The 26,184-nt window shown below is 30.4% G+C and overlaps 1 protein-coding gene and 1 long non-coding RNA gene across 2 annotated transcripts in view; one reads left to right on the top strand and one right to left on the bottom strand.

Annotated features, from left to right (window-relative positions):
- The window catches only part of LOC146998290 (uncharacterized), a 58,283-nt gene that overhangs the window by 10,301 nt on the left and 21,798 nt on the right, over positions 1-26,184 (bottom strand). The window lies entirely within an intron of this gene.
- Positions 1-26,184, top strand: part of LOC118192672 (uncharacterized) — a 70,879-nt gene that overhangs the window by 42,153 nt on the left and 2,542 nt on the right. Inside the window, exons 8-11 of the mRNA XM_085813893.1 lie at positions 2,799-2,952; positions 11,010-11,140; positions 15,864-16,013; positions 19,926-20,066. Coding sequence (XP_085670019.1) covers positions 2,799-2,952; positions 11,010-11,140; positions 15,864-16,013; positions 19,926-20,066 — 576 coding nt within the window. The remainder of the gene's footprint in view (positions 1-2,798; positions 2,953-11,009; positions 11,141-15,863; positions 16,014-19,925; positions 20,067-26,184) is intronic.

Here is a 26,184-nt window from a genome sequence, read left to right as displayed (position 1 = left end):
ATTCTTACAAAATTAGATTGTCCATCTACAAGTGCAGAAATTGCGGAAATGCATACATTACTCTTTAGAAATCTGTTAGGATGTTTAGTTTTTGTAGCTAACAGGACAAGGCCTGATATTACATATGCAGTGAATATCTTATCACAATTTCAGGGGAATCCTGGAATTAGGCATTGGGAAGTATTGTTGAAATTGCTTGGTTATCTCAATACAGTCAAAAGTCGTTAATCCGGATTATCGATTTTTCCGGATTATAGATCATCAGTTTAAATCTGGTAAAATGGCATGCAGAAATTATAAAATTAAAAATATAAAACCGTAATTTACGAAATAAAGAACAATTATGATTTAAAGGGTATCAAAATTTACAAAAAAAAAAAAAAAAAAGCTTAATATTTAACTGTTTACTTTATTAAACATTTCTTTCAATGTAAGTTGTTTAAGTTGCTTCGTTTTTTTATGTTATAATACATTCTCTTTAATTCTATAAACAGACATATAATTTCTTGTTCAGTTACAAAGTTCCGCTGTTCAAGTGATATAATTGCTGTTTCGAGAATACCGACTAATTTGTCGATCGAAATTTTTTCGTTTTCAATAACCTCTGTCACTTTCTTCGCTATCGGAAGCGAATTATAATGACGAGGCATTTGATTTAAATCATATCAAAGACGAGATGAAATACTACATTGAGTAAGCAATTATAAGCCAAATAAAATAAAAACATTTGCCCTTAAGATAAGGATAGTGCTGACAGATCAACTTCCAATTCAATGCACGCCGCCGCGGCGTTAAAGATAAACAAACGTTAAAGTTTAAATAAGCAAAGGATATGCCTTTATCCATTTTTTGCAGCAATTCCACTTTTTGTTTAATGGACTCCGAAAGATACTTTCGCTTTGTATATCCTTTACATATTAGTAAATATATATCGGAAATTCTATTTGACATAATCGAAAGTTCAAGCTTACTTTTATAAAATTGCTCTAACAGTCTGCAAAAAATAATAATCCGGATCCAATTCGAAGATTAAGGAACAACGCAATCTGCAACATTAACTGAAATAGATAATTAGATAATTTTAGCTTAGCTTATCCCGTCCGTTATACATTAAACGCGCATTCGTAAACGCATTTTGCACACGCAAATTAGCAGCGGTAAAGGTCTTACGCGCATGCGTCAACGCGACGCATGCGCAGAAAGTTTGTAGCTTTGAGGTCCGGATTATAGATCATTCCGGATTATGGGTGTCCGAATTAACGACTTTTGACTGTAGTACTAAATTATATAAATTAAACTTATCGAAGATTAAACATCTAAATTTGTATTGTTATTCAGATGCTGATTATGCAAGTAATAGAGATGACCGCGTAGCCATGGGAGGATTTATATTATATTTAGATGAAGTACCGGTAATCTGGAAAACTGTTAAACAAAAGTGTGTAAGTTTATCAACCATGAAAGCGGAGTATATCGCCTTATCTGAAGCAGCGAAGGAATTAATGTGGACAAAAAATGTCTTACAAGATGAAATTTTAAAGTTTAATTTAAGAGAGTGTAAACTATTTTGTGATAACAAGTCTGCCATTGATTTTTCTAGATCGCCAATAGAAAATCGCCGAACTAAGCACATAGACGTAAAATATCACTTTGTTAGAAGACTAGTAAATGATAGAGTGTTTGACCTTGAATTTATCACCAGTAAATTAAATACTGCCGACTTATTTACAATAGCAGCGACTGCTGTTAATTTAAGAAAGTTTTGTTTAGATGTTTTCAGTGTTTAAAGACAGTAAGTGTTTTCGTAGAATTGAACTATGAACTTCTGTGTAAGTTTTGTTATTGTCTTTGCATGAGGAAAAGAGGGCCGTTTGTTGGCTTTAGTTTTTCACATGCAAATTTTGATCGGAGATCAATCGGCGGTAAGCTAACGTGGTTGCCGCTGATTGGCCGATGACGTCAAGATCGGCGGGTTAGCCGAGTATTATATAAATGTACGCCGGTATCGGCGAATGTGCTTGTTCTCTTGTGTGATTATCAGTTAGCATTATGCTAGTTTTCTTTCACTTAATGATTTTAAATGTAAAGGCTACAGTGTTAGCTCTTTTATTTTATTTACGGAATAAAGCATGAATTTTATTTAGATTAGTTTTAGCTTTATTTAAGGGAAGCAAAATATGCTTTGCCTTTATCACCACTGCCAACAAATTTCACACTGCTCTGCGCGGGGGGGGGGACGTCACGGTGCGCAATGAACTGGAAGTTGATCTGTCAGCACTATCGTTATCTTCAGGGCAGATGTTTTCATTTTATTCGGGTTATAATTCCTTACTAAATGTAGTATTTAATCTCGATGTACTCCGTCTTTGATATGATTTAAATCAAATTCATCGTCATTATAAATATCACGAATACAAATCAAATAGTTTTCTGGTTGCAATTTTCTAAGTTCGGCTATGCGTAAGGTATGCTTTACGCATGCGCGCGTTGAAAGAAATGTTTAATAAAGTAAACAAATAAATATTAAGCTTCTTTTTTTGTAAATTTTGATACCGTTTAGATCAGAATTGCTCATTATTTTATAAATTACGGTTTCATATTTTTGATATGAATTTATGATATATGATCTGTAATTCGGAATCGCCGAAGTCCCGACGAGTCCGGATTAAAGACTTTTGACTGTATTATATTTCTTATCACAAAACCTTCAATAATGATGATAATAATAAAGGAGAGTATGCTAACTGTGAATGCTAAATTCAAATGCTATAAATGCTTTTATGGTTTTATGATTACAGGTTTTACATGTTATTAAGCAGAAACCAAATATCTGCAAATTACTACACCTCCCAGCTCAAAGTGGTAATTCTGAAGTTCTTCAGCGCATGAGACGTGGTTACACCAGAGAAGCATATTTAGAATTAGTAGACCATATTAGGGAAATAATACCAAGTCAGTGTTTTCATTTTAAAACTTAAATATTTTTTAATTATTAAACAAGGCATTAACAAGTTATTAAATTAAAATTAAATTGTATATTAAATGATTACATTATTATTATTGATATTGACATTATTATTAAATATTATTGTTATTATTGTTATTGACATTTTTATTAAACTAAATAATTTAAGTGTTAAATTATTAAACTAGATACTGTCTAGCAATTAAATATAATATATATATATATATATGTGTGTGTGTGTATCTAATATATTTAAACAAGCTGACTTAAGCATTTGTAATGGTTGCTGCACCATAAACATTATTTTTCTGCTTTAGGAATTACTTAACACTACTATATTTAAGAGAAAACAATTTCCCATTCACTTTTTAAAGATATTCCTTTTTTAAACAACATCATACCAGTCTCGGATCTAGGGGTGGGGGGCAAGCCGGGGTCTGTGCCCTGGGCGGCAACTTCTGAGGGCGGCAAATTCAAGAGGCGCGCTTAATTGTATTTGGAATGTTGTCAAATTTTGATGCAACATCAGTAGTTTTAAAGTCAGGTTTAAAACCTCTTTTAAGAATATTTATAATTAATTATTCAAAACTTTTGAAGCAAACAGTTTTAAAAGTAAGCTAAGTACAGCCGAACACGGCTCTAAAGATAAGATCAGAGAGAGGACAATAGAGGGACTTCAGGCGTCACTGAAAATGTCAAAGGACCCTGTCCTTCTGCCAACCCAACATGTAATTTTATTACAAAGGTACTCCGTAAACGCCTTGGTCTTTGGTCCCTGTAAGTGATGCCTAGAGCAAAGAATTTACATATCTTTCCCTTCAACTTCTTTGCATATAGTCTGTTGTCCTCTCTCCTGGCGGGAATATTCAAATGAAAAACAGAACGATAGTATAGAGGCGCCTTGTTTTTATACCAATGCCTCTTTCAAAATAAATGGAGGAATTGTAACTCTTTCCTAACACCCAATACAAATTAACCTTGGACCAATGAAATAATTCAAATTAATGTTTGTCGAGAATATACAACAGAAATGAAGTAAGGCATTTTGATTTTTTGCAGCCAGTCAGCAACCTAAGTTTTAAAAATGGGTTAATTTTTTTTAATAGTTTTTATAGATTTTTCAGATTTTTTTTTGTTTTGTTTTATTTTCTTTTAATATGCCTGCTTCTAGTATTCCTCACTATATTTAGCGAGACGCAACCACTTAGTTAGTGGGCACGTCCGCGAAGCGACCCTAATACTGTTGAATGAAATTATGTCAATTTTTAGCTTTTCTTATTAAAGTAAGTTATACTATATATTATATAGGGTGCAAGAAATCATGAGAGAGTCTAGGAAAAAACTCTCAGGGGCAGAATATAGAACCAGAGCAAGAGATAGGACTGAAAAGAGAAAACAAATTGCAGCTAAAATGAAAAATGGTTTAATGGAAAAGACGAACCGTCAGATCCTGCCGCAAATTCCGATAGTGCCAAGATTCTAAACGATATTGATATTTCTTGCAATTTGCATGACTAAGATAAGGAATCTTCATTTATCATCCTCAAACACACTTCATTTTGGCAACTGAGAGAACAACTTTCTTCATAGACCTCAAACTAACATCTAGAGGACATGAAATTAGGATATAAAGTATTTTCTAATTTAGGTGAGTGTGTGCAACAGAAATAAGACTTAAAATCTTTTGATTTGTCGGACCCAGATAGTTGGCCAATCACAGAAAAAAATGAACGATCTTTCTTAGCAGTCAAGCTGTATTATTAGCTGAAAAATATCCAACAACGTAGACCTTAGGTTCCCTGAACGTGATGGAAGACATTTAACATCTTCATTGTGGCACAGATCATTAGCAAATAATGAAAGGTTTAAAAAAGATCTTGGATTATATATTCCAAGACAATAAAAATGCTATTTTTGTACACCCTGTGAAATTTATCAGAAACATGCCACTGCCGTTAAATCAGCACTACATGATTCACTAATTGGAAAAAAAGCTTTAGAAAGGCATTTAGCACGAAATATCTGAAATACCAGAGAGAATGCATGATTAAGTGGTGGAAAGACTACAACAAATGAAATAGTGTCAAGGCATCATGACATTAAGAGATTAATTCACACAGAGAAAGAAAAATGGAGAAAGATCCTACAGGTGAGTATGAATGCTGTATTGTATCTTTCAACAAACTGTCTTTCTTTCCGTGGGTCTGATGAAACCCCTGGCAATCTGCTCACAAAGTGTCCTCGGCCTAGTCAAGGCAATTTTTTTGATTTAATGACTTTGCTAGTCAAACATAACTCTTAAGTACCAGTTAGAATTCCTAAAGAAGGGACAAGCATCATATTTAACAAAGATAATTCAAAATGAAATTACTGATGTGATGACAAAAACAGTTCGCAATAGCATTTTATATGATATTAAAGAAGCCAAATATTACACAATAATGCTCGATTGCATTCCAGATGTGTCGCATACAGAAAAAATGAGCCGGGTGATTCAATACGTAAAAAATATGTGCGGTTGTGTGTGAAATAAAGGAAAGCTTTATTGATTTCATAGAATTTGGTGGAAAGATGAGAGAATGTATTTCTCAACGGATTGTGAAAAAACTGACGCTTGATGGTTTAGACATTGGCAATGTCATGATCAATTTGAGGATTACGAATCTAACATGGCCTGCACTTACCGGCCCTATTAGATCCTGGAGTACAAGCCAGGATTACAGAAATGAATAAGCTGGCAGAAATATGTGTGATGTTTCGCTCATTCTTTGAATCTTGTCTGTGTGCCATTGCCTCGTCTTGCCCCACAGCAGTTAACTTCTTTGGAATTATCCAGAAGATATTTAGCTTTTTTTGTCGGATTCACTATTCGATGGGATATAACGAAGAGATGTACAAAAACCAACTCAAAAGGAAGCAGCCAGACGAGATGGTCGTCAAAATATGTGGCTGCGAAAGCCCTTCTAACGAATTTACCAGAAGTAATAAAATCCTTGAAAGAAATTAATTATATTTCAAAGTACTATATTACTATTTCAAAATTAATTATCTATCAAAGTATGAAGCAGGACATCTGCTACATGTTGTAAAAAATTTTGAATTTATTATCAGCCTGACAATTTGGGCTAATATTCTTCGAGAAATCAATCGAATAAATTCTGAAATTCAAATGGAAGATATTCTTGCGCGTTCCGTCGTTTTAATGGAAGGTCTGACCAAAACTTTGCAAAAAGTGAGAGAAATTCCTGCGGAATATTGGATAAAAGAATTTAAGGCAGCAGGTGAAAACAATTGAGGTTGAACCTATTCTGACAGATAAACGAATTCTAAAACGCAAAAGGAATTTGATGAATTGTGCAAGGACGAATCACGAACATTTCATCGTGTTCAGCTACTTTCTAATGCAATGAAAATTGTATTTGATCGAATCTTATCAGAAATTAAAATGAAGGCAAACAGGGCTATTACACTAAATTCAAACTTCCATTCCTTAGTGGTCGTGAAATATTGAATATGTCAACTAAAGAACTGCAAAAGAATGGAGCAGATCTTGCACGAAAATATGAGCGAGATCTCTAAACGCATTTGAGTTCTGTCAGGAACTTGCCGTTTTTAAAAAACAAGCCCCAGTGTTATTCGTTGACATAAAATAGGCTAGAGCTTTTTATCTCTTGCAACAGATCTACACCTATGATTTTCAGAATGCCTTTCACAATATTTGTATTGTCCTGCGGATTGTCAAGTTAATTATGACGATGCCATAGATTTATTTTCAGAACAAAAGGCTTGCAAAGTAAAATTTTAATTCCGTAATATTTTAAGAGTGTTAGGTAAGAACATAAAATTATTATTGAAATAAGAATTATGAAAAGAAGTACAAATACTAACCTTTTCCTTTCAGCAGTAGCCCATATTGTTGTTATGTATAGCTAATGAAAGTTAGTTATGTAATTAATCAGCTCATCTATTGTCCTAACTTACATAATCTATTGTTTGTAACTAAAGATTATTTGCTACTACAGTCAAAAGTCGTTAATCCGGACTCGTCGGGACTTCGGCGATTCCGGATTATCGATTTTTCCGGATTATAGATCATCAGTTTAAATCTGGTAAGATGGCATGCAGAAATTAAAAAATTAAAAATATGAAACCGTAATTTATGAAATAAAGAACAATTATGATCTAAAGGGTATCAAAATTTACAAAAAAAAAAAAAAAGCTTAATATTTATTTGTTTACTTTATTAAACATTTCCTTCAATGTAAGTTGCTTCGTTTCATGTGATAATACTTTCTCTTGGTAAAATCCTAGTATACGGTGCAGCCTTGGCGCGACTTTGAAAATTATCGCCAACACCAAAAATGATCCAAAGAACGTCTATATATATAGTATACACACATAGTATATGTATATACACACATAATATATATATATACTATATACTATGTTTAACTATATATTTTCTTTGAATGACCCGTTAACTACTCATCGTATATGTCCCGTTGTCACTGCTCATCATAAAGTCGCCAAAAGTAGCCAAATCCCGTGTGCACCGAATACTAGGGTTAAACCCTTTCTCTTTAATTCTTTTAAACAGACATAATTTCTTGTTTAGTTACAAAGTTCCGCTGTTCAAGTCCTATAATTGCTGTGTTGAGAATACCGACTAATTTGTCAATCGAAATGTTTTCGTTTTCAATAACCTCTGGGTCACTTTCTTCACTATCGGAAGTGAATTATAATGACGAGGAACTTGATTTAAATCATATCAAAGACAGAATGAAATACTACACTTAGTATGGAATTATAAACCAAATAAAATAAAAACATCTGTCCTGAAGATAAGGATAGTGTTGACAGATCAACTCCCAATTCGCCGCGTGAAATTGATAAACAGATTTCGGATCTCAAAACATACTTTCGCTTTGTAGATACAAATTACATATTAGTAAATATATATCGGAAATTCTATTTGACATAATCTTTCTAATCTATCATAATCTAATAATGACGTTTCTGCCCCCCCCCCCTCTGCCGCAGAGCAGCGTGAAATTGATAAACAGATTTCGGATTTCAAAACATACTTTCGCTTTGTAGTAATATATATCGGAAATTCTATTTGACATAATCGAACGTTCAAGCTTACTTTTATAAAATTGCTCTGACAGTCTGCAAAAAATAATAAGCCGGATCCAATTCGAAGATTAAGGAACAACGCAATCGGCAACATTAACTGAATTAGATAACTTTAGCTTAGCGTATAACTCCGTTACAATTTAAACGCGCATGCGCACAAACATATTCGCAGCCGTAAGGGTCTTACGCGCTCTCGTAAACGCCTGTGCGCATGCGTGAACGCGACGCATGTGCAGAAAGTTTGTAGCTTTGAGGTCCGGATTATAGATCATTCTGGATTATGGGTGTCCGAATTAACGACTTTTGACTGTATTCGGTTTCGAGAGCCGTATAAAATCACCAATCTATTGTTGATGCCAATGCTGAGAAAAATAATTGCAGCAACCCTAATAACTGCCGCAAAAAAGGAAGTATAGTAGTAAATAACTATTTAAGATTGATGTTTTAATTTAGGTGAAAGGTTAATTTCATATAATACTTTTTTATTATTATAATTTATATGAAAAAGGCTAAACATGACTGGATAGAAGCATAAGAGTAAATAACTATTTCAGGTCATTGTCATAATTTATATAAAAATTGCTAAACATAACTGAATGGATGCCTGCATCGCTATTTCGCTACCGACTTATCGCTAAAGCATAATTTCATCTCGTTGTTCAAACGTAATTTTCTATAATGAATGATGCCTTTTCTTTGAAAATATTCTCGGTAAAGTGCAGAATCGCTCACATATTTGCTTGCCGCTTTTTACAAGGGTAAAAACAATTGAATTTTTGTCAATTTTCTTTTACTTTTTAAGTGAAAATACGTCGATGTGTACATAGATAAAGTCAAGGGTGTGCACAGTGCCATTTTTGTGCAATTCTGGGATTTTTTTTAAGTGAAAATAGGTCGATGTGCACATGGATACCGAGTATGTGCAATTCTTAAAAACGCTTCAAGCAGTGGGTGATTCTGCACTTTACCCAAAATTCTATTGCCGACTTTTCGTCATGGGCAATTCCCAAATGGTTAAATCCATAGGATATCAAAAAAGGATTTAAAAATTAAACTAGTATGTCAATGGCGGCTTAAGAAATATAAAACTATATAAACTTACGCAATCTGAAATCAACAGGTACGCTAGATTTGGCGCGCTGTTAAATGGGCGCGTTTGCTAGATTTGGCGCTTTTGCGCATACATTTTCGCTGCAATTTTTTTACGGCCCTCAAAACCGAATAGTACCGATTATTTTTATTACGAGTGCATAATTAAGGGTATTGAAAGACGTATATAATTTTAAAGGTACCATAAGGTATTTTTCATTCTTTAAGCGTAACATTTTTGCTAAAATCTTCTTTAAACATAACATTTTGTATAAGCATAACTATACAAATTGCTATTATCCATCACACAATGAATGTTTCTTTTATGCGGAAGTGTCCCATTTTTCGATTTGTATGGAGGTATCGTGTGTCAAAATACTATCAGTGTGCTAAACACTCCATCTGGAGACCGAAGCCCTCGGAGCAGTGCTTCACTCGAAGTGCGGGGTTGGCCCTTCCTTTCTTTCTTACCTCCATGGTCTGGCAGTTATTGTTGCAAATATTCCAAAATTGCATATTTTAGAGAAAATGATTATTACAGTACAAAAATAGTCTTTTGCATGAATATGTAAATATTTATTGTGTTATCGGGCTTTGTAAGGACGATAGTAGAGTTCTTGAGTAGGCTACATGAAGGCGTTATTGTGAAATGAATATTTAACATGCTAGGTTAAAGTTAGTGTTAGTATCGAGACATTGGTACAAAATTACTCAGTCCATTGTATTAGTGATTTGTAATTTGCTTGTATTTGTTTAAATGAATTTTTTTATTATTTAGTAATGTCTGATTCCCATTTTTGTGCTGTGCTGAACTATTTTAGTATTTAGTGCTGAATCATTTTCTATTAGCATCATTTATTAGTGTGAGTAGGTATTGTTGCAAATATTGAAAAAAATCCCCATTTCAGGGAAAATGTAAATTTGGTTATTTCAGTGCACCGGAGAAGTGACTGCATTAAGAGTGTTCGCATGGGTTTTTAATTATGTAACTTTTGGTATGTATGTTCGGCCACCAGCGGCTGAGATGTAAAGTCTGAACATTGGTAGTTTGGTCGGAAGTTAGAATCAAGCGAATTAGCTGGCTGCATGGGTGTTTCCACCGTTTCGCTCATGTATAACTTGCATATGAGCCAATTACTCTTAGAAAGACCTCAGAAGACATCTTCCCTCTTAGGCAGGTAGTTCTCTTATGCTTTGCCATAAGTAAAGAAACTAAACCATTTGTTATGTATATTTCTTTTAGAACAAAAATGGCACATAAGGAATTTCTTACTATAAAATGGATTTTACATTTTATCTCAAAAACTACCTATTTCTATGTTTATTTAAAAAACTAAACTTTGTTACAGAAACTTAAAGATGGGTAAAGGCGGCAATTTTAAGTTTTTGCCCCGCCTAGAAAAAATGCTAAATCGGGCCCTGCATCATACTACGACTATTTTTGTTTTCTACTGTTGCCACTCATAGTCTACATTAAGTTGTACAAAAGAAAAGACTATATGATTTATAGAGGTTACACATTTATCTTCATCATATTTTAAGAATGGGTTAAAAGTACATCTTATGGAGTAAATATTTGCTTGGAAATTGTTATTTCAAGGACAAAAGTAGAAAATAAATAGTACAGTTCTGCATGCAAAGTATTTTATGACATATAAAATAGAAAAACACACTTTCTTTAAAATGTTTAGGTCACTTATTCAACATTAGGAAAGAATGTATTTACCTTTTTTTAACCCTTGATGCTGTGGTAGTATACTCATTCTATGTTAGGTAATGTTTCCATAAAATGATTCATTAAGTTTTTTATATTTCACAGATGTGGCATTTACCTCAGATTTTATTTGTGGGTTTTGTGGTGAAACAGAAGAAGCTCATCAGGACACATTATCTCTAGTTGAAAGAGTGAAATATGAATTTGCATATGTTTTTCCTTACAGTATGAGAGAGGTATATAAAATTAAACACATGAAACATTGTGCATTTCAAAATCCTTTTAGCACTTTTTAACTAAAATGTAAGTGAATTTTAATGCCAGGAGAAAAAGACTTTCTATATTTGAAATATGTTTCTTAATCATAATTCTTAACTGTTTAATAATAAATCAATTCAATTAATTTATTTTAACATGCATAGCATTTAAATAAAAAATTCTTTGATTATGCATTTAATCTTTTTCAAGCAAATTAACTGACTATTATCAAAACCAATTTAGCATTTATTATTTGTTTATCTCAATGTAAACAATGTGTAATTATCAATCAAATTAATTATACTTGCTTTTTAAAATGCATACATGTATAGGTACAGTTTCAAATACTTAATTAACAAGGGGTCAGGTACATTGGAAATATAAGAAACTTTATAATCATAAATCTCTGTTAAATGAATAAATTAAAGGGATTTTCTTTTTAATCGTTGATCGTTTAACTGTGCTTTAATTATATCATAAATTAAATCTCTAATCTTTCAGTTGGCCTCTACTTTGCTTACTCAAGAGCTATTATTTCTTGTTACTGAAATAATTAGCATTTAGTTACAGTTCTTTATTAGAATAATGATATTTCTTCATGGGTATAAAGTCTAAACATAATTTAAAATATATATCAAGTCAAAAAGAAGAGGGGGGACAGTTCTGTATCTCTTGTTCTAGTCAGCCAATCAACATTTTCATGTTTCTAAAGCACAACTTAAGATATGTATTAGATTTATATACAACATTCTTCTAACATAGGTACTTGACACAAAATCAGACTTTTTCTGAAATAACATACTGGTTTTTTTTTTCCATATTTCAATTCTACACCTGAAATTATGAGAAAGTGCCAAGTTTTATAAAAATCACAGCAACAGTTAGTGTTTTTATTAATTACCACTCAGAATTTCAACTCCTCAATGTTAATTGAATTTTGTGTATATCTAATATTTCCTTTTTAATTATACTTACTTAATTTCTTCTTTCATAATTCAAAAATTAGGCTCAATCCAAAAAGAATTCTGACATTTTTTCTGACTTATTTTAAAAATTTGTATTTTTAAATTTTTTTACAAATTTCTTGAAAAAAATTTTTTTTTGAATTATACCCTAGAGAATTTTTTAACATCATCTTAATTTGGCATCTTTGTCATCAGTCATAATAATATCAAATTTGGTTTGCGCACTTTGTTACCATCTTCAGTGAATTGCCATAGTTATTTTTAATCTTAAATTTCCAAATAAAGTTATGCCCACCAGCGGCCGAGTGGTAAAGTCGCTGAACACTGGTAGTACGGTCTGAGATTCGAATCCCGCAAACGGGCTGGCTGCATTGGTGTTTTTGTGGTTTTCCTCATGTGTAATGTGTATATGAGCCAGTTTTCCTTAGAAGTCCTCCATGAAGGCATCCCTTCCCTTAGGCAGGATAGCCCTCGAGGCTTTGCCATAATCACACACAACCATAACCAAATAAAGTTATACTGAAAAGTAATAATTCATATAGAATTTATTTTTATTAATAATGCATAATAAATATTTATTATTACTATATTGAAACGAATTTTTAAAATTATCTAGAATATTAATAAAATTTTTAATCTATTTTTCTTTTTTTATGTTTGTAAAATTTGCTGTGTTTTGCTCAGCTAATTTTACTTTAATTTCATTTAAATTGAACTTTTTAATTTTGAGAAAGTTGATTTGATAAATTTAATTTAAATGAAAAATTAAAATAATTCAGTATTTTAACATATGAAACTTGCTACACAAAAGTATACTAAATAAAATGTTAATATTTTATGAACTGAAATTATATCAATAACACGTTTTAGTGAATTACACTTTTTTATCATATTATTAATTTAAAAACTTTATTGTATAATTAAAAATTTTAAATAATTAGAAAATTTTTATTGCCGTCTCAAAATGCTACCTATGAAAGAACTTGTAATAGTAGATATTCCAAAATATGTAACTTTTATAATATAGTGAATGTTCCTGAATTAATATTCTAGAATGAATGCCAAAATATGAATACAATTTGAAGTATTATGTGCAAGTTATGTTCAGTCAAAAAGCAGAGTTTCTTTTTATGGCTAGATCCAAAAACAAAGGCATTCAAAAAAAAACTAAGATTCATTATTAGATCTGTATAGATAGTTAGTAAATACATAAATTAATAATATTCAAATCTGTAATATTTTAGAAATTCAAGCTTTCTTTTTTATTCAAAAACTTAGCATTGTTTTGATTTTATATTAAATTTAATTTTTCAAAATGTATGCCTCTATCTTCTTTTCTGAAATCTCATAGTTATATAAACATGGCAAAGCATACAATAGCTATCTCTCAAAGGGGAGGGTTACTTTCATGGAGGACTTCTTAAGAAAAGCTGCTTCATATTCATATTACATGTATAGAAACTATGAAAATGCAACCAGTCCATTTGCTTAGGTTTCAACCTGGAAAGAATTATCAGTATTTAGTGATCTTTAGTGACTTGGCCAGTGGTAGGATACCCTTAAACAAGAACCCAGATACTATTTGATTTTTGAATATTTCAGTAGCAGAATTATGGTTTATTAACACATTACTTTGCTGAAATCTTTTCTTTAGATGGGTACAATTTACAAAAATTTGCTTGAATTTTCTTTAAATTGCATACCTGCTGGCAACTGTAGAGATTCCATTTATGTGGATGAGATTGATACCAGCTGTGAAAAGAGAAGCAAATATTCTGATATGCAGTTGATATTTTTTGAAATTCTTCTAAAACAATTCTGAATCTAATTTCTGAAAATGTTCTCAAGGGTATTGATTTCCACCTTCCCTGTATGCATGATTTTATTCAGCAAGAGTTATGGCGTGGATTAAATGGTTCCTTTTAATGTCAGATCAATTAAGAATGCTGTCATCCTACGAAATATCATTGTCTTTTTTTGGCCTTAAAAATGTATATTAACTTCCAGACACAGACACACTAATGGATTTAAGAGATACAATAAACAAGAATTGATGTAATGTAAATAATTGGCATAATATATAAATTTTGTAGTGTTATAGTTCAAAAATAATACCTTCTTTTTCAGCTGCAAATGCAAATATGATATTAATAAAAAAATATAGATAAATCTGAATGTAGAAAAACCATCTAGAAATTTCTGTGAAAATGTAACCTCTGATTACATGCATTGATGGAGAGGTGAATAAGAAACAACTGAGAAATCAAATTCTTTAAAAAATTTAGAATAAATAGAGATTAAAATTTAGATCATCAACAAAACAGCAATATTTTAATGTTTGAAGAGCCTTCATGAAATCTATTTTGCCAATAATAAAACTATTATAGCAATAAAAAGTAATAACTGTTATAGCAGTGGGGAAATAAAGGGTATGATTTTCCATTGTACAATTTTTAATGATTGATTTATATTTTTTTCTTTTAATATAAGTTTTATGTTTTGCAATGTAAAACTCAGCAGAGCATATTAAGCCACTTTGACTAGAATTCAAGCCAAGAGTTCATGTTTGGGATAAAATCTTTCAGGTTCAAAGTATGAATTTTACTAAAGGGGAATGATCCAAAAGTTAAACCTGTGTAAAACGTATAGTTTTGGAACTAATTGATAAAAATAATGGAATATCTACTAAATTTTTATGATTGCTCAGAATAAAAAAACATTTTATTTTTTGTATGCATGTGAAGAAAAGAAGAATTTTAACCATGTGGTCAATAATATCAATTGTTACCAAGTTTGAGAATGCAATAAAAAAACTAACAAATTATGAGGCTAGAATTTTAATAAGATAATAAAAAACAGTAGAATATGAAAAAATGTAGCATAAATAATATATTTTTTTGGAAAACACCATGCAATAACAGCTCTTTGCAATAATCAGATATAATTTTATTAAAAATTTAATATTAGATGCAAAGTGATCAAGTTTAGATCAGTGTGATAAAACTGAATAATTTTTAATTTCCTCTTTCATTGTGTTCTTCGTATCATTAACGTAATGCAGTTTAAAGAAAAAAATTTTATGAATGTCAGAAAAAACAGAGTTGCTAATGATTTTGAACATACTGCGACATCACTTTATGTCAAAGTACCCTACTCTTGATGAAATTTTAAAGTGTGACAAAGACCAATTTGTGTCCTTAAGTGATTAGTTATCAGTCATCTGGCTGCAATAATACTGCAGGGGTTGCTAACACATTTATAAAAGGTACAAAATCACATAGAACATTTAAAAAATTTTTGTTTTTCCAGTATATGAAGCCTAAAAAAGTTGGGAACAATTTTGCTTTAGGTAGACCTTGCTGCAGAAATAGAAATTGCTAGAGCACCAGAATAAATCATTAGTATTTCTTTCACATATCTTATTTATAACCGAGGCTGAAATATTTCAAAAAGATTCTAAAATCATACAATTCATTTTACTCCATGTTCACCAAATACTTTTATTTAATAAGAGCTCTTATATAAATATCATTCTAATGTGAAAGCTTTAATGTTTTCTATTAATAACTGTGACAGTAAATAAAAGGTTTTTTTCACAAAAGTGGGAAAAGTATAACTTCAATAAAAGCACTTCAGGAAAATTGTACCATTAAATTTAATTACTTTTTATGTGTATTTGTTATTATGAAACAAAGTGTATAGTTTATATAATCAACAATAAATTTTGCATTTGCAGAAAACTCAAGCATTTCACCGTTTAAGAGACGATGTGCCTGAAGATGTAAAAAAATGTAGAGCAGATGAAGTTTATAATTTATTTCGAGCATGTGCCTTAGAACTACACCAGAAAGAGATAGGAAATTATCATTTAGTTCAAGTTTTAGGAGTAAGAGAGTTTTATTATTATTTTTTATCATTGTTAATATAAAAATGAATATATATAAAGATGTACAAACCATTCAGTTTAAGGGGACTTGTGTATTCTTTTAAAATAAAACGGAGATAAAGTCATTTATTTGTTTAAGTATCTGTAAATCTCCTTGTATTAAAAAAGATAAGGTAACTCCACTTTTTCTTGTTTGTCATATGTGTTACATTGCATATCATTATTATTACATGAGAATCTATGCCAGAATTTTGGCAGATTAAGTTGTCTTTTCTTGATCATCTTTCTAATTTTCAGTAAAATAAAAGTATATTTTTATTTACCTCGATGCCGCACTCCTGGGGTACCGGGAGTTCTTGCGTTATACAGTTGTGGATTCCAGGCGATACCTGAATAGTCCTTGTAAGCCACCTGGGTGTCTGGACTTACTCTCACCTGTATTATCTGGCATACCTTCGTACACACACACACACACACAAAAAAAAAAAAAAAAAAAAAAAAAAAAAAAAGAGCAACAAAAACTGCAAGTTGTAATTATAGTCTCTTTTTTTTTTTCCTTATTGTTATTGCTGCTCCTGTACCCATTTACATTATGACTCATGTATTTTTCATTCAATGCAGTGCATTTATGTAAATCGGTTTTGTAGTCTGTTACTGTTCATGCTTCATGCATATGTGTCTGTGTGTTATTATTTATTTGAAAAATATATTTGTGGTGTTTAAATGTTGAAATCTAAGTAAGTACAGAAAAAATGGCAATGAAAAGAAAGAAATCCATTGTATTATTGGAACAAAAACTTGAGGTGATTTAGAAAGGACGAGGAAGAGACAATGCAGAAAGTAGCTGACAGCTCTTCCAAAATGTCCTTGGGCTGCTAACAGTAGGAGACTGGAAAATGAATGAATGTAAAGAACAGTGTGATGCGCATCATGAAGCATGGACTGTGTGTTAAAGAAAAGAAATGTACAACTATAAAAAATGGAGCAAATCTTTGTACGTTTGGTTTACACGGTTCAAAGGCAAACATGGACCCATTTTAAGGCCTATTTTACAGCAAAAAGCATTGCTTTTTCATAATTATTTCAATGAAGAGAATCCAGATTACACTGCAAGTGTTGGTTGGTTTGACCAATGAAAGAACGCTACAGTGTCCATCAGTTAAGTGCCTGTGGTGAAGAACTTTCATCACATTTTGAAGAAATGAAAGCATTCAAGAAAATTGGAAGACTTCAGGAATTAATTGAATGTGAAAGCCTAATGAATGATCAGATATTTAATTGTGATGGGTTGGGCTTTAATTACAAGATGTTACCTAGTAAGATTCTTGCAGCCAGAACCAAAGTGGCAGCCTAAGCATAGTAATAAATAGTAAGTAGATAGTAAGAAATAGAAATAGATAGTAAGAGAAGGCTGACAATTTTAGCATGCAGTAATGCTATAACAAACCTCAAAGTGAATCTTATAATGAAAGTCCCAAAATTCTGGAGCCTTTAAAACAGTTTCAAATCACTCTTCGTGTAAAATACTATAGTCAGAAAAACTCATGGATGAATAGTGAAATTTTTAAAGACTGGTTCTTTAAGGAATTTATTCCTTCAACTGAGAAGTTTCCAAAAGAAAATAATTTACTGAGAAAAGCTGTTTTGTTGCTGGATAATGTTCCAATGCATCTTGATGCAGAGAAGCTTCAAGATGGTAACATTAAGGCAACATTCTTGCCTGCAGTTGTAATTACCGTATGCCAGCCTATGGATTAGGGCATTTTGGAAGTGATAAAAAGAAGTTATTGCAAAAACTTACTGTTCCCAATGGTAGAAGAAATTGAAGGACAAAACATGATTGAAAAGTTGAAATACATCAATGTAAAGGATGTTGCTTATTGGGTTGCACATGCCTGGGCCTGCATAAAAGCTACAACAATTATCAAATGATGGAAGAAGTAATGATGAAAAGGTGAAAACAGAAAGCATAGATGAAATTGAAGAAACCATTCTACTTTTAATGCAATATATCTCTGGATGTAAAGATGCGTCTTTGCAAGAAATCAAAAGCTGGACGAAGGATGATGATCAGTATGAAATAACTGATGAATAAATTGTGCTGAAAATGAAATTGAAGATCAATATCAAGCATCAACTCTTGAGTCTGGCAAAATTTCATATAACGATGGTGTTAAGGCTCTAGAAACTGCAGTTAAATATATTAAGCAGCAAGAAGAAACTACAGGAATTGACATAGTGATGCAACAAAGATGGCAAGACCTTAGCAGTTAAGAAACAGTGTTCATCAAGAAAATAGATAATGATAAAAAAATTTCTGTCAGTCATTACAGGAACTGAACTTTTAAAGTGCTGTACGTACTGTATTTAACTTCAGACAGTTCTGTCACTTAAGTTCATATTTTCAGTTAATATTTTATGTTTATTATAAAATTCATTATTAGGCTCATAATGTGTACAATTATAACGTAGTTTGATGTTTAATAGGTCTTTCTTTTAATGAAACCTCCCTATTACCTGATATTTTTGCTTATCTGGCGTTCTGCCTGCCCATTTAGATCGCATAAGCAAGACTCTACATTATAATTTGTTTATTTGCCATGAGAATAAAAAGAAGCTTTTTTTTATTGTTTAATAGAGCATCATGATTTAATATAAGCATGCAAACAGACAGTAACAGTACAATAGTACTGAAATCAGACTCACTGCAATTGATTAGAATATCAAGGAAAAGGAAGGGAATAACCAGATTTAGTTTTAAAAATAAACTAGATGATTGGATCAGTTGAAAATAAAATCTTTCTTAAATCTTCTTCATTTCTGTAAAAAAATGTGAGTGTATAAAAGAAGTGAAAGAGTTGAAAAAATAGTTTTTCAAATAATTGTGACTTCAAAATAATGTATGTAAATATCAGTAAGTACTTGACTCACAGAATTACCCATAGTTAATTCATCAACCTTGACAATAGTAATTATTTTAGAAAATGAAGTGTGTCTAATTCTTAAATTTTAATGAGAAAAATGAGAATTAGCATAAAAATATTCAAAATAAGTTAATAATAAAAGTTAAACAAATTAGATATGTATTTTAATTAATAAAAGCTATTTCTAATACCTTATGCAGTTTTACTCAAATATTTGTTTGAACTATTAATAGTTTATTCAAATTTTTATACGCATTTAATATTTTATGCTCATATATAATATTTTAAATGAGTTCAAAAATTTTGAAAGCAAAGATGATGAAAGATATTGTTGCGTGCGTACGGGTTCGTTATGAAATGAATGCACAAGTCCGATGAAAAAAAATGAATAAAAATTTATTATTATCACCACAAAAATGCTTAAATTTTCTCAAATTATCATGCAGTATTACAATATCTCACAGTAGTTATCTTTTAACTACTCAAATGTCCAATAGAACATAATTCAAAACAGCTAAAGAACGCTAATCCGCGAATTCGCTACAATCAACAAGAGCAGTTTTCTAAACCACAACAAACTAAGCAACTAACTACAAACTGAGATGTTTTCCTCCTTTTATAACATTTTAAAATCACACGCTAGAATTTTCCAGTACTTTCTCGAAATAAAAAAAAGAGATATTTATTTATTTAACGCACGCGCTCTTATATTTTTAATTTTCTGGCTTAGCTTTCTTTTAATATTCGACACGCGCTGCACTGCACGAGAAATAAAACCATTTAATTTATAATTGAACTAACATTAGCTTTTTAAATACCAAATTCGTAACAATATATTCCTTGTGATCGATATTCTTTGCATTCCTCTATTAAATCTGCTTTGATGTGTTATACAATCCTTCAATTGCTGAGCATAATTAATAATAATGATTTTGGTAATTTATATATATATATTTTAAATTTCATTACCATTTTCTTTATTTTGTAGCCAAGTAAGCGTTCTAACTTAGACTGGTCTGGCAGAAATGACTGGAATACTAAAGTAATTTTTCCACAACTACCGATTCCTGTTGAACAGAATTCAAGCAATTGTCAGTTGCCATCACCTGGCGATTATATAGTTGTAGAGGTAAGACACTAGAATTCTACTTCATGAGAATATAAATTGCATTAATTTAGAAATTATAATTTATGTACTACCTCCCTACTATTATTTAAGTTTGATTTTTGTTAGTGATTAAATCTTTCTTAAAAATACTTCATAGAATTATCCAAACTGATTGTAACCAGCCATTATTTCAGATAGTTCTAATTCTTATAAATTTCTTCTTAAATAATGGGGAATATACTCATGTCCCTGTATTCATTAATCAAGTTAGCTTCAGTTTTATGTTGCCATACAAATTATTTTTAAACTTAAAAAAGTTTATAAGTTATAAAAGGCATATCAAGTGAGGGAGACTATACCATAACAAAGTGAAATATAGTATCCCAAATACTCCTGATAGTGTTTTCTCACAGATCCTAACCATAAAATGCTTTGACACATACGGAGTATCAATGTTTCATTGCTTTGTCAATGCTTGATGGAAAAACATGATTTTCATTGTTCTTCCATACCATAATATTAATCCTGATCAATGCTGCCAAAAGTGGAGTTTTTTGCATTATTTGATTTGTCACTTGAGGATTAGAGTGAAATGTCATTCATATGTGTGAGAGAGGGAGATTGTTTAATATAAAGTACACACAAAAGAAGGAAAATCACAATAAATATACAAATGAAAAACAGTACACTTTATTATTATTTTATTTAATGTTAGTAATATTATCTATGCATAATTTATCAGTTACACTTAACACACTTATGTATGTTAAATACACGTTGCATACTGAACGGTATTCAATGTTCTGTATAGTTTCATGTAAGCATTCATATTGATTGCATCACAGTAGGTCTTGAGGGATATCAGCAACCTCTATACCGACAATGTTAAATTGGCCATTTTCGACGTACCTTTTCTCAAAATCTGCTATAGATACATACTTGAAATTTTTTGTGTAATTAAAGTATACCTATTTGATTATACTGAAATGAGCTTTTGAAGCATTTTGAATTTTAGAGTAATTTACAGTATATTTTGTTAGGCATAGTAAAATTTAGCACTTTTCTCAGACAAAAAAAATTTTTTAAATTTTTTTTTCTTAGTTTATCACAAAAAGCTCATTTCAGTAAATATTAGGAAACCTAAAAAATAAAGCATAAAAAGTTTAGATACCTGCGAGCAGTAGTTCGTAAGAAAAGGTACATTGAGTATAAAAAAATCACGTTTGGAGAAAAACGCACTTTTATGTAAAAATCCTCATTTCAAAGCATTCGGTGACAAATTAAAACTATATTTTTTACAGTTCTAATTTTCATAGAGATTAAAGAATGGTATTTTTGGAAAGCTAAAAGTGGAGAGAATTTGAAAATGCAAAAATCCAAAATCACCATTTTTTGAAGATTTTTGGGTTGCAACACCCCTTAAAGTCTTTTTGTTCACACACATGAAGGCACAATAATGTTCCTATAAACAAATTTGTGCTGTCTGTGAGAGTTCTGAATAATATTCATTAAATGTCTTTGAAATATTACCTCATGTTTTAATAATTTAATTCAAATTCTTTTAAATAAAAATAAATCATTAAATATAGTAACAAAATACGATTTTCATTGGGAGGGGGTGAGAAAAGTTCTGTAATACCATAAAGGATTAAAGATGTGCTCTTTTAGTGTAGCAGTTAGCACATCTGTCTGAAGACACAAGTTTGATTCGTGGCAACAGTATAGATTTCTTTTGGTTCTTTCCATTCAAAATTCCTAATGTCTTTATAGTGAAATGCCCTAATGTATTTACAGTGTAGTAAAAATCACGTTTCTGATTTATTATACTCATGTTTCAAATTTATATTTACATTTACAAATTTCCTACACAACTGTCAATAATCAAAGAAAAATCCTTCTTCTGTTAAAAATAACGATATAAAATATTTAAATTTTTAGTACACAAATTAAGATTCACTTCATTGAAAGTGAAAGAATGTTTGATTTTCATTTCTTTCATTTTAGGTAGCTTGCTGCTTTAAGTAGATTTATATTCTATTTTACTCTGTAATTTATATGTATATATATATATATATATTTGCTTCAAAAGAATAAAGTGAAGATTTTTATCTTTTTCTAATGAATTGAGTGAAGATTTTCATCTTTGAATCTAATTGAGTGAAGATTTTTATCTTTTTCTAATTTTCCTTACTTTTGGCCAGTATTTAGTAAAGTTTCGATTAAACCAGTTGAAATCCAGTTTTAATAAATTTAGAATATTACAATAAATTTCTTTCTGTAAATATAACATTTAAAAAAATCTTCAGAATCTAAATTAAAATTTAATTTTACTTCAAAATAATTTTATTCATACTTTTTTTTGAAAACATTTTCAATTTTTACATACTTAATATTTTACATTCCTTAATAGTTTGCAGCATTTTTTCACATAACATTACAGTTTGCATTTTAGAATTTTTTTATATATTTTTACAACAGAACACACATTTTACATTACTTAAAAGTTTACAGCATAGGTTTGTTTTTTAAATTGATCATAGATATGCTTTACACTCAACTTAACCTTACATTAGCGCCCTCTATTTAAAGTTTGTAGAACACACTACTTAACATCACTTAGTTTGACAATGCTTCTCTACTCCCCAAAAACAAATATAGTTGGTAAGTTAAATAAAAACTTACTGTTTACTTGCCTTTTTAGTATTATTTAAGTATAATTTATTATTTTTTATAGATAATGCCTAGTTTCTTTTTTATTTATATGCATAATTCATGTTGGGGAAGTTTCTGTAGGCAAGAGTTTCTAAATTACTTTGTTTTTCTAATCTTATTTATTAATTTTAATTCTGGTCTTTTAATTGCTAATTTCTCAAAATTCCACTTGTTTAAATTTCTTTTTAGTAATTCACCACATTTAGTATTACTTTTGGTTTTGACTTTTACCCTTGGCTACATGGATGACGAAACACGAATTGAATGATTAAAGATTTAGGTTTGGATGCAACTACCCCTTGATAAGTCTGTCTCCAGCCTGCTAAACAATCATTCACTTATGCATTTTTATAAATACATTTTTTAGTATTAAATAATTTTTGGAATTTTATATTTATTAATGGATTTTGATACTTGCACTTGATTTACATATGCTCTCAGAATTTAAATGATATTGTAGATTAGTTCACAACAATAATTAATCATTTATTTGTTTGCATTAAATTTCATTTAAATTTATTAACTTTAATTTGCTTTTTACGAATAGAGAATGTTTGTTAAATTCATATATATATATATATACAGGGTGATTCAATAATATGTGGCAAGTAGACTGAAATACGCTGATTTTAGAATGGAATATGTGTGTAAAAATGGTACATTAAAGAAGTAGATAAAAGCTTTTTCCTGGCAAAATCATCATTCCCGATGTGGATTTTGAGTAGTATGTATAGCTGTACAAACACAAAGCTTAATTACATACATTTTTATTGATGGAATCTTGGATTTTATAGTTGCAACTGCTTAAAAAGTATACTTTGGAATCATTTTGTACCTCCTTTGAGTAACTGTTTCATTTTAGCTGCACTGATAAAATGCATGTTGACAAGTCTTGTGCTCATCCAGCAATGTATACCATTTGAAACTTTTGCACAGTTAATTACAATTTATGTCTAGCAGGTAGTACCCTGTACCATCTTTAAATGCCATTTCACATTCCATTACAAAACCTGCTTATTTTGGTACCCTCTACCTGCATTTGCATTTTTGCCAGATATTTTTAAATCACTGTATACAGAGAAAGATCGCCCCAAAAATTTTTATTTAAACAATTTTGAATCAAATCAGTGAAACATGAAATATTATTTCAAAGGCTTTTGCTGAACGTTATTTTAAAGTTTCTCACATTTTCCATACAGGCCTTCCATATTCCATATATATTCCAGGCGTTATGCTTAAACAACTCTGCTTATCAACTTTGCATTGTTCTTCATAAAATATTATACAACAGTGCTTTAATTTGTCAAAAATTTTACAATTTCAAAATCTATAACATCTATGTTATATCTGTAACAAAATTTTATACTTCACAGAAAAATCTCTGTAAAATGTAACATTCTTTGTAAAAGTGTAAAAAATTTTCTATAACATTTATATCATAACTATATCAAAATTTTGTATTCAAAGGAAAAAAATTAATGAAAGCTGCTAAATGAGCAGAAAAAGCTGAAAGTGATTCAAATGGAACAGTTGCTCAATCTGTGGTTTTTTTCCCTGCTGCTAACTTACTTTATGATGCTTTGATCATGTTATTTTTCTCACGTAATTTTTACCTTTGGTTAATTATTTTAAAAATAAGTTGAATCAATGCTACTGACTAAATGCTATGAATAAATACATAAAAAAGAAATTACATTTAATTTTAAAAAATGGCATATCATTTAACAAAAAGGAAGTTTATTAGTAAAAAGGCAAAATACAAAATAACCTTTACAATTATAAAAATAAAATTTTAGTCAAGTCTGAAGTGTCAAAATGCCTGACACAAGTATTTCAATACCTCAACATTAAAGCTGTGGTACATCATCAAGTATTGCAATCACAAAAAATTTCAAGTATCATATTTCAATGGATTTATCCATTTTGACTGTTCTCAAATCCATTTGGGCAATTTTTTTTGTGTGTGGTGTCTGTACATACAAACAGAAAAAAAAGGATTCTTTTTTTTTTTCCAAAATGGATTTAAAAAGGACTTTTTTTGTGATGTCTGTACATACATCTGTATAAACTCGAAAACAATTACCCATAGAATGTGAAAATTTTGTATATGGAACTGCAATAACATCTAATTGTGCAACTCCTTTATCATTACAATCAACAGTACTGAACATGTATATACAGGGTGTTTCAGCAAATAGGTTACAAACTTTTAGGAGAGATAGATTACACCTAGACGATGGAAAAACACAGCAATGCACTGCAGCAAAGCTTTCTTCCTGCGTAAGTGGCGACATAAAACACAAGAAAGGAAGAACGCAAACAGGGTGAGATATATGTTTATTATGCTTAGTGCTGAGAAAACCAAGAAATAAGAACGAAAATAGATGATCGTCATCAAAGGTGTCTGAAATTATGTTCAAAATGTATCCACAACATAGGATCGGCAGGAATGGTCTGGTGCATTGGCCAGCAAGATCTCCAGACCTCTCTTGTATTGACTACTTCCTCAGGGGGTACACCAAAACATTAATGTATGAAACTCCTGTTTATTTGAGAGTTATATTTGTATCACTAACTTTTATTTACAGCGCTAATGTTAAGCATGAATATGTAAACATTTCTGGCTTTTTCAACAGAGTGATGACAACTATTTTTCTAGTTTCTTCTTATTCCTCTGTCAATATGTGAAAAAGCATTTTTGCATTAATCTTCCGTATGTCACTGCATAAAATTTGGTGACAAAAAGCCTTATTCAAGTTCACTATGTCTAATATCTTCTGAAAATAACACAATGGCCTTCTTTACATTCTTTATGTCGTTTTCAGTGTATATGCTGTTGAAGGCTGACTTGATACTGATACCACCTGTTGAAATTTTGCTTTCTCAAAATCTCTTATGATGTTCAAATACACAACCTTTAGATAACACTTGATTGTCATAAGATTGCTGTATCATGCTGCATATTAATATAAGTGTCTTCCCAAACTTAATGTAGAACTTAATACTTCCACTTTGCAACTCCATATTTATCACACCACTCATATAACGAAATGCACTAATACAGCAAACAGCTAGGTGTAAACTGTGCAACAGATTGCTAGGGGTAATCCTGCTACTTCATAGGTTTGCATGGAATAATTCCTATGACCATATGTATTTACAATACATGTGAAGTGACTAAATAACATCAAATTAACATATGTTAGTATAAGGTTCTGAAAATTAAGAAAGCATTCATAAGATTTTTCTGAGAAACATAATATTTTATGATTAATGTGAGTAATCAATGTAAAAAATGCATATATTTTACATTTCACCATAAAACTATTAAAAGCATTAATGTCATTATAAATTTCTTTAATCTGGACTTTCTTAATTTCTTACCTTAAGTATCAATTTAATAAGGGCATCTTACTTTATTTATGTT

The sequence above is a fragment of the Stegodyphus dumicola genome, chromosome 3 (assembly GCF_044657685.1).
Source record: "Stegodyphus dumicola isolate Sdum_Otavi_A_Nest chromosome 3, ASM4465768v1".
NCBI classification, from domain to species: domain Eukaryota; kingdom Metazoa; phylum Arthropoda; class Arachnida; order Araneae; family Eresidae; genus Stegodyphus; species Stegodyphus dumicola.
Note: the sequence above shows the minus strand (reverse complement) of the source record. Positions and strands in the feature narration are given on the sequence as shown.